General features: G+C 59.4%; 3 protein-coding genes across 3 annotated transcripts; 2 read left to right on the top strand and 1 right to left on the bottom strand.

Moving 5' to 3' along the window:
• Window positions 1–1724, bottom strand: GGTG_11375 (hypothetical protein). The gene is made up of 2 exons (XM_009229261.1): window positions 514–1724; window positions 1–431 (listed from the first exon to the last, which is right to left on the bottom strand). The coding sequence occupies exons 1-2, from the start codon at window positions 1661–1663 to the stop codon at window positions 238–240; spliced, it is 1344 nt and encodes a 447-aa protein (XP_009227525.1). The 5' UTR covers window positions 1664–1724; the 3' UTR covers window positions 1–237.
• Window positions 1725–1886: 162 nt separating this feature from the next.
• GGTG_11374 (phosphatidylinositol 3-kinase catalytic subunit) lies at window positions 1887–5060 on the top strand. The gene has a single exon (XM_009229260.1). The coding sequence runs from the start codon at window positions 2074–2076 to the stop codon at window positions 4792–4794; it is 2721 nt and encodes a 906-aa protein (XP_009227524.1). The 5' UTR covers window positions 1887–2073; the 3' UTR covers window positions 4795–5060.
• Window positions 5061–5204: 144 nt separating this feature from the next.
• On the top strand, window positions 5205–7417 carry GGTG_11373 (epoxide hydrolase domain-containing protein). Its single transcript, XM_009229259.1, has 4 exons — window positions 5205–6061; window positions 6172–6493; window positions 6590–6713; window positions 6773–7417. Exons 1-4 carry the CDS (start codon window positions 5268–5270, stop codon window positions 6877–6879), a joined length of 1347 nt encoding a protein of 448 aa, XP_009227523.1. The 5' UTR covers window positions 5205–5267; the 3' UTR covers window positions 6880–7417.
• Window positions 7418–7595: the final 178 nt, after the last annotated feature.

Below are 7595 nucleotides of genomic sequence, written 5' to 3'. Positions count from 1 at the left end.
GGGGGGGGGGCGGGCCTCGGAGAGACGAGCGTGGAGAGAGCCGCATCGACCAAAGGTGGATGCCTAGAATGGCTTGTATTGTAATCGTAGCTCAGAAAGGCTAGGTAAACGTTGCCTATGAAGTAGGGTATCACAGTAAATGGAAACAATAGAGGACGGGGTCCAACCATGGCAGTGGTGCCAGTCAGAGGAAGATGTCAATCGTAGATATGGCGTTATCAGCCGCGGCCGTCCCGCTTAGCTGCTGTACCAGCCTCGGGCCCCAGGACCACTGTGGTCCGTGTCGGCGCGGTGAGGAATGATGGACTCTGTTATGTTAAAGACGTCGATCACCTCCCTCCACTTTGCCAGGTCCAGCTCGATGATGGCTTGGTGCCGCGTCGGATGAGATCTTTCGGCTGACTCGCCGTCGTCGTCGTCACCCACAGGGCCTGCCAGCAGTGTTAGACAGACACGTGGACAAGACAAATATACAGTGGACTGATAGTACAAAGGCAGGTGTTGGGAACTCACATATCGACGGGAGGCCATCGTCGTCAAACTCGAGATTGACCTTGCCGTCGCGGATCAGGAAACTGATGTAAAACATGTTTTCCACAGTCTGGGCAAAGGAGCGCGGGTTGACGGCGAAGCGCAGCAGGTCGATGCCACCCGTGGCCCGGATGGCGAAGCGGTCGTAGAAGGGCCTGCGCGCATCCTCATCTTCTTGCAGGCCCTCAGGCAGCTCTTCCCCGACAGCGTTTACACAGGCATCCTGGCGCTCGTGGACAGCCGTGTTGAGCAGGCGGAATATGCGTGTGCAGGTGGCCGTCAGGTCCCCCTTCTCGGCGTTGGCCCCGGCCTGCATCGCCTCCGGGTCCAGGACCTCGGGCCGCACCTCGTGTAGGCTGTTAATCCGGAGAGGCGCCGTGCGCTTTGCCACCTTGCGGGCTTTGCGCTCGACCGAGAGCGGGCCGAGGAGCAGGCCCGGCAGCGCGGGGCGCCGGACGTAGGGGACGCAAGCATACTTGCCGAAATGGGCCCAGTTGAGCGTGTCGCCGTCGTCGCCGTCCTCGTCGCCGTCTTCGTCGCGCGAGCCGCCACCCCCGGCGGCGGTGCGGCGGCGGCGATGATGCTGGGTGCTAGACAGCTCGGCGTGTGAGTCGTCGGCGATGCCGCGGCCGTGTTTCATGTACGTGATGCACTTGGAGACGAGCTCGTCAACGTCGACGCCGCCGACAGTCCCCGCCCCGGCGGTCAAGCGGTTGGATCGGCGGTAGGCTGTCTCTGCCACGTTGAGAATCAGGCGGGAGTCGACAGTGGCCTCGAATGTCTGCTTGATCTGGTGCATGTACTCGTCGGCCTCGCGCAGCATTTCAGCATACAGTGTTGGCTTCGTCGAGAGCAAGTCCTCCTGGTTCTCGGCCGTCTTGCGCATCAGACCGCGCACACCGCGCTGGATCTCGCGCCGCTCGTCGAGCGACTGGTTCGGATCGAAGTGCTCAAGATCGCCATCGTTGTGGTCTCCCATGGTGGTGGGGGAGGGGTGGTTTGGCCGACTTGGCAAGAGGGTTTCGGGCGCTGCTTGGCCACGTTTTGTGCGGAGGGGATCGCGGGCAGCGGGTGGGCTCGTCTGTCTCTGCTGGGAGCGGCTACTTGCTGGTGAGTGTTTCCATTCCGGCATGCCATGTCCATCCCGTAGGTGATGGTGCCGCCAAACCCAAGTCGTTTAGAATCGTAACGCGCTGATAAGGTTGTGGCAGGGTTAACGCGTTGAGCTACCGCCGCTGTGGGGAAGTGGGCGCCGAGGTGGATCTGGCAGGGGGGGGGGGGGGGGCTGAAGGGTTAGGGGTATGCAGCTCCTTGTGCTCCTCCACTGTGCCAGCTCCCGCGTACGTCAGTCAGTCGCGGTGGCTTCCATGGCACAGTCACGTCACGAGGGGCGGACCAAGCGCCCTTTCGACAAAACAAGCGCCGACGACACAACACAACCCCCTTGCCTCGTGTGCTCGCCATGCTAAACCTCCAACTTGAGCCGCCAGAGCAACCGACCGCGCTTCTGCTGTGTGCTGTTGCGCCTCGCCCACCGCCAATATGAGGGAGACGGAGCCCTTCTCGTTTGCGAGCTCCGAGGCGCTGGACTTTCCCGTCAGCATTCGCATCATCAACCTCGAAGGCGATGAGGTGCCCTACCGCGCCTCCACCCTGCTGCAGCGCCCAGAGCTTCGCTATGTCGGCTCCAACACTAACCCCAACTCGGATCTTTACGCCACCGTTCAGGTCTGGGCCGGCTCCAAGCCGCTGACCGTGCCGGTCCAAACCACCTACCGCGCTTTCAAGGCCGAGCGACGGTGGAACGAGTGGTTGACTTTGCCCCTCAAGTACTGCGATGTGCCTTTGAACGCCCGACTCGCCATCACTTTGTGGGATCTGTCACCCACCGGTGGCAAAGACGCCCAGGGTCATGCCGTGCCCTTTGGCGGCACCACCCTGCCTCTGTTTGACCGGGACAACCAGGTCCACAAGGGCCGCCAAAAGTGCCAAGTTCATCGGCACAAGCTGGCTGACGGCTCTGATGATTCGACCACTCCCGCGATACTGGCCAGGAAGCGCCGGGACGAAGTCGTGGCTCTCGACAAGGATGCTGAGGAGCTTGAGCGGATGGAGAAGCTATTCAAAAAGCACGAAATGGGCGAGATCCCACGTGTTGAGTGGCTTGACCAACTTGTCTTCCGCGGTTTCGAAAAACGGGGCCTGCAAACAGCGAGGTCATCCATCAGGACCCTTCAGAGGCAGAGGGCTTTACAACAAAAGGCCGAAGGCGAGCCGGGACAGCAGCAAGAGGAAGACGAAGAGCGTGCCTCGAAATTCCTCCTAAACGTCGAGTTGCCCCGGTTTGATTTCCCCGTGGTTTTCGCCGACCACGAGTACCCACCTCCGCCCATCTCGTCGCTGCAGCACATGTCGGCGTCACAGTCAAACATAGCCCTCAAGCCACCGCCGGAGGTTCTTTACGGGCCCGGTATCAACAGCCCCGGCGAGCGGTCGGGAGCGCGGGTGGTGCGGGTGTACGACCCTGAGGTGGGCGCCAAGGATAACCCTGCCGAGAGCAAACACCGGCGACTCGTGCGCGGGCAGCACCGACACGGAGTCATGGACAAGGACCTGAAGCCAAACCCCAAGACGCGCGACGAGCTGAACTTGATTCTGGCCTACTCGCCTACCCATGTGCTGACGGCCGACGAGCGCGACCTCGTGTGGAAGTTCCGCTACCATCTCAGCCGAGACAAGCGGGCGCTGACCAAGTTCGTCAAGTCGGTCAACTGGCACGACCAGAGCGAGTCCAAGCAGGCAGTGCAGGTGCTGGGCAAGTGGACCGAAATCGACGTCGACGACGCGCTTGAGCTGCTCGGCCCCACGTTCGAGTACCCGGCAATTAGGGCGTATGCTGTGGACCGGCTGCGCAAAGCCGACGACCGGGAGCTGCTGCTGTACCTGCTGCAGCTGGTGCAAGCGCTCAAGTTCGAGCACATCTCGGCCGAGGGCAACAGCGAGGCCACGCAGGCGTCGTCCCTCGCGCGCTTCCTCATCGCGCGCGCCAGCCAGAACTTTACGCTAGGCAACTACCTATACTGGTATCTTATGGTCGAGTGCGACGACACGAGCCAGGAGCAGCTGCCAGAGTACCGCGCCATCTATCGCAAGGTCGCCTATGACTTTATGACGGAGCTCGTAGCACAGCCTGGCGGGGTCGACGCGCGCAAGACGTTGCTGCGCCAGGCCGAGTGGATCGCCATCCTGTCCAAGATCTCGGTTGAGATCAAGGAATCGGGCGAGTCGATGGCCAAGCGCACCGAACGCGTCAAGCAGTTCCTGGCAGACCCCAAGAACGAGCTGGTGTCGATCCAGCCCCCGCTGCCACTGCCACTGGACCCGGCGGTACGCATTGTTAGCGTGGTTCCCGAGGAGACGACCGTGTTCAAATCGTCGCTGCACCCCATCAAGGTCACTTTCCGCACCGATGATGGGCTCAAGTACCCGATCCTGTTCAAAACGGGCGACGACCTGCGCCAAGACCAGCTTGTGGTGCAGATCATCACACTCATGGACCAGCTGCTGCAGAAGGAGAACCTCGACCTAAAGCTGTCGCCCTACAAGATCCTGGCCACGAGCGCGAGCGCAGGACTGACACAATTCGTCGCCTCTTCGAGCTTCCAGTCAATCTCGAGCAAGTTCCGGACCGACACGGCGCTGGGCTACCTGCGCCACCATAACCCGGACGCCAGCGCGCCACTCGGCGTGCGCAAGGAGGCCCACGACATATTCGTGAGGTCGTGCGCCGGCTACTGCGTAATCACATACATCCTCGGCGTGGGCGATCGCCACCTCGACAACCTCCTGCTGGCGCCTGATGGCCACTTTTTTCACGCCGACTTTGGCTATATTCTCGGACGCGACCCCAAGCCCTTCGCGCCCGCAGTCAAGCTCTCACGCGAGATGGTAGACGCTATCGGTGGTACTAGTTCCGACCAGTTCCGCGCCTTCAAACAGTACAGTTTTCTCGCCTATAGCGCTCTCCGCAAAAATAGCAACCTTATATTGAACCTGTTCAGCCTCATGACCGATGCCAGCATCCCTGATATTCGACTGGAGCCCGACAAGGCCGTTTCCAAGGTTCAGGAGCGGTTCCACCTTGCCGTCGACGAGTCTGACGCTCTTTTGCTATTCGACCGCATCCTTGACGATTCATTAGCCGCGTACGCGCCGTTGGTCATAGATCGGCTACATTCCTTGACCCAAAACTGGCTCTCGTGAGCTTCATGGGTTTATGTCGACCACCATGATATTCACCTCTTTGCGTTCGGGACGTTTTAAGGCCGTATGTATCAAATCAGGCAGGGAATTGGCGTTTTGGTGCTTGTACTTATGAGGTTAATCAGTCTATTTCTTTCTTTCTTGCATGGCTAGCGTCTTGCTGGCTTCTTTACTTTGATAGCCTTTTTTTTTTACCGTATACGAGCGCTAGTTTTGGATAGAATTTACGTTAGCTACGGTCAAGCATATGAAATTCCCGTTCCGTAAACTCTAATACCTCGGCTCGGGATTCCCGAAACGGAGAATTCGGCCCCCGACACCTCCCGAGCCGTAAAGCGGATGGAAATTGGGCCGTTGACAAACCCAGCAACCCTAGGTGGGATGGCTGGGCTCCTAGGTAGGCGCGTCATCGTGGAGCTCAACCCCCGCACTTTTGGGAGACTCCGTCGAATGAGAAATGGAGGCCAAGATGCATGACTGATGGCGGACATAGTCTCGGAAGCCGACAGATGACAAATTGGTGTGTATCGGTCCGCGTTCTTTTGGTATATACGCTACCTCGCCCGCCAATCCCCCATCCCCAGAGAACGGCAACGAACACCTGTTTATCCATTTCTTGGACCTTCATCCATTCTTTAAACAGTCCCACAGACAAGATGAGCCAAGTGACGCCCTTCAGAGTCGACATTCCGGAGTCGGAGCTGGAGCTCCTCCGGAAGAAGCTCGAGCTTGCCCGGCTGCCCGACTACCCGGCCGACACGGCCTGGGGCGAGGAGGCCGAGGGCGGCGTGACGGCCGGCCTGATGCGCGACACGGTGCAGCACTGGAAGACGTCGTACGACTGGCGCGCCCACGAGGCGCGCCTCAACGAGATGCCCCAATACACGACTCAAGTCGAGATCGCAGGTTTCGACCCGCTGACGGTGCATTTTGTGCACGCCCGCGCCGCCCCCTCGGCCCGTGCCGGCGGCGCCATCCCGCTGCTGTTCCTGCACGGGTGGCCGGGGTCCTTCATGGAAGTGCAGCCGATGCTGCCCATCCTGCTCGAGGCCGGCTTCGACGTCGTGGCCCCCTCTTTACCTGGCTATGGCTTCAGCTCGTACCCGCGGCAGGCAGGGTTTAATGTCGCTCATCACGCGACAGCCTTCGACGCGGTAATGGGGAGACTCGGATACGGCCAGTATGTCGTTCAGGGTGGCGACTGGGGCTCGCTGGTCGCGCGGGCTCTGACCCTGTCGTACCCTTCTCGAGTGAAGGCGCTTCATTTGTAACGTCCCCCGTACTTGTACCCTTCTTTCACCTCCCTCCCACTTTTCGCTGTCGCCCTTATTGCGAGTTGTCGCCAGCGAGTAGCTAACGCCACAACCCCTACCATAGGAACATGTTCGCCTCTCGCAAGGCGTTCGGCCCCACCTCGCCAGAGGAGAAGGAACTCACGGAGACTGAGAGGGCGGCATTGGCTCGCACTTCTTGGTTCTTCCCGAACCAAGCCGCGTATCAGAATGTGCACAAGACCAAGCCCCGCACCTTGGGGTACGCTTTGCATGATACCCCCGTCGGCATGCTCTCATGGATGATGGACAAGCTCCTGTTCTGGTCGGATAAACGCGGCAAAACGTGGACGGCGGACGAGTTCATCACATGGACACTACTACATTATCTCCCAGGCCCAACGACTGGGATGCTGATGTACCGCGAGGTGAGTTGTAGCACAGTCCTCAACGGGTTCCGGGTTCCATAGCCACCATTCTGCTGTCAAAGATGTACTAACCAGACGCCCCTGGTTGATGGCTAGAACATGGATCCGAGTGTGCAGGCAGCCGCGTCGGCCTACATCGAGCGGCCCACGGGAGTCTCGCATTTCCCCGAAGAAATCATCATGGCTCCTCGGCGGTGGGCCGAGGAAGAATGCAACATTGGTAACTATTCCATCGCTGCAGAACCTTTAGGTTTTACCATTACTAATGGCTTTTTACAGTGTTTTGGCGGACTCACGACGTGGGTGGCCACTTTGCGGCGTACGAGCAGCCAGCTTCCCTGGGGAAGGATATTATCGATTTTTTTAGCGCTGAGTGGGCGAAATGAATGAGGGGGAGCATTGGGGGCTGCTTGGTGTAAGCGCCCGGCTTTGTTGTTGCTGTCCAATAATAGCCACTATGACGTTTGTCTTGGTTCGTTTGTGGATCAGTTATGAGGATGAAAATAAACACTGGAACAAAAACAGAAACAAGAGCAGGACTAAGAGCAGGACTAAGAGCAGGAAGAGGAACAGGAATGTTTACCATTCTCATGCCCGTAATTCCGGACCTCCGCACAGCCGACACACCCCCGAGCCGGCGCGGGCCTAGCTGCAGCTGGTGGCGTCGGCTCGACGGCTCGCGGTCGGGCTGAGCAGGTCTCTCCCGGTGCGGTGCCTGTGCCACCCGGGCCTCGAACATGTGGGCTCGACTCTTGATCTTGAAGGCTGCTTTGCCGCCCAGGGCCGCCTGTCACACGGTCGTTGGCGCTTGTGAAACCTTGGCGATCCGCAATCAGCCCAGCCTGCTGGGCCGCGGCAAATCTCGACCACCACATCTGATTCAAATAAAGAGTAATGTCACTTGACGTTAATTTCGCTTTGCCGTTGGGGTTTGCATCTTTTCATTGTCTATCGGCGAGTCGTCTTGGGCATCCTGGTGGTGAATTGACGCGACCTGATCACTGCCGCCCCAGCATCCCCTGTCGACAACCCACACACCCCTTCAATTATACCCAAAAAGGGAGGCCAAAGGGAAAGGGGGCAGAAGCTGCCCTCTCAACCA

This window comes from Gaeumannomyces tritici, assembly GCF_000145635.1.
Source record: "Gaeumannomyces tritici R3-111a-1 unplaced genomic scaffold supercont2.7, whole genome shotgun sequence".
Taxonomy (NCBI): domain Eukaryota; kingdom Fungi; phylum Ascomycota; class Sordariomycetes; order Magnaporthales; family Magnaporthaceae; genus Gaeumannomyces; species Gaeumannomyces tritici.
Note: the sequence above shows the minus strand (reverse complement) of the source record. Positions and strands in the feature narration are given on the sequence as shown.

Bases quoted from the DNA above. Each gene is read 5' to 3' on its own strand.
- GGTG_11375 (XM_009229261.1), bottom strand. From the start codon at position 1,663: ATGCCGGAATGGAAACACTCACCAGCAAGTAGCCGCTCCCAGCAGAGA. The intron at 432-513 runs GTGAGTTCCCAA...CACTGCTGGCAG, and splicing joins CGATGGCCTCCCGTCGATAT to GCCCTGTGGGTGACGACGAC.
- GGTG_11374 (XM_009229260.1), top strand. From the start codon at position 2,074: ATGAGGGAGACGGAGCCCTTCTCGTTTGCGAGCTCCGAGGCGCTGGAC.
- GGTG_11373 (XM_009229259.1), top strand. From the start codon at position 5,268: ATGACTGATGGCGGACATAGTCTCGGAAGCCGACAGATGACAAATTGG. The intron at 6,062-6,171 runs GTAACGTCCCCC...CCCCTACCATAG, and splicing joins CGAGTGAAGGCGCTTCATTT to GAACATGTTCGCCTCTCGCA. The intron at 6,494-6,589 runs GTGAGTTGTAGC...GTTGATGGCTAG, and splicing joins GGATGCTGATGTACCGCGAG to AACATGGATCCGAGTGTGCA.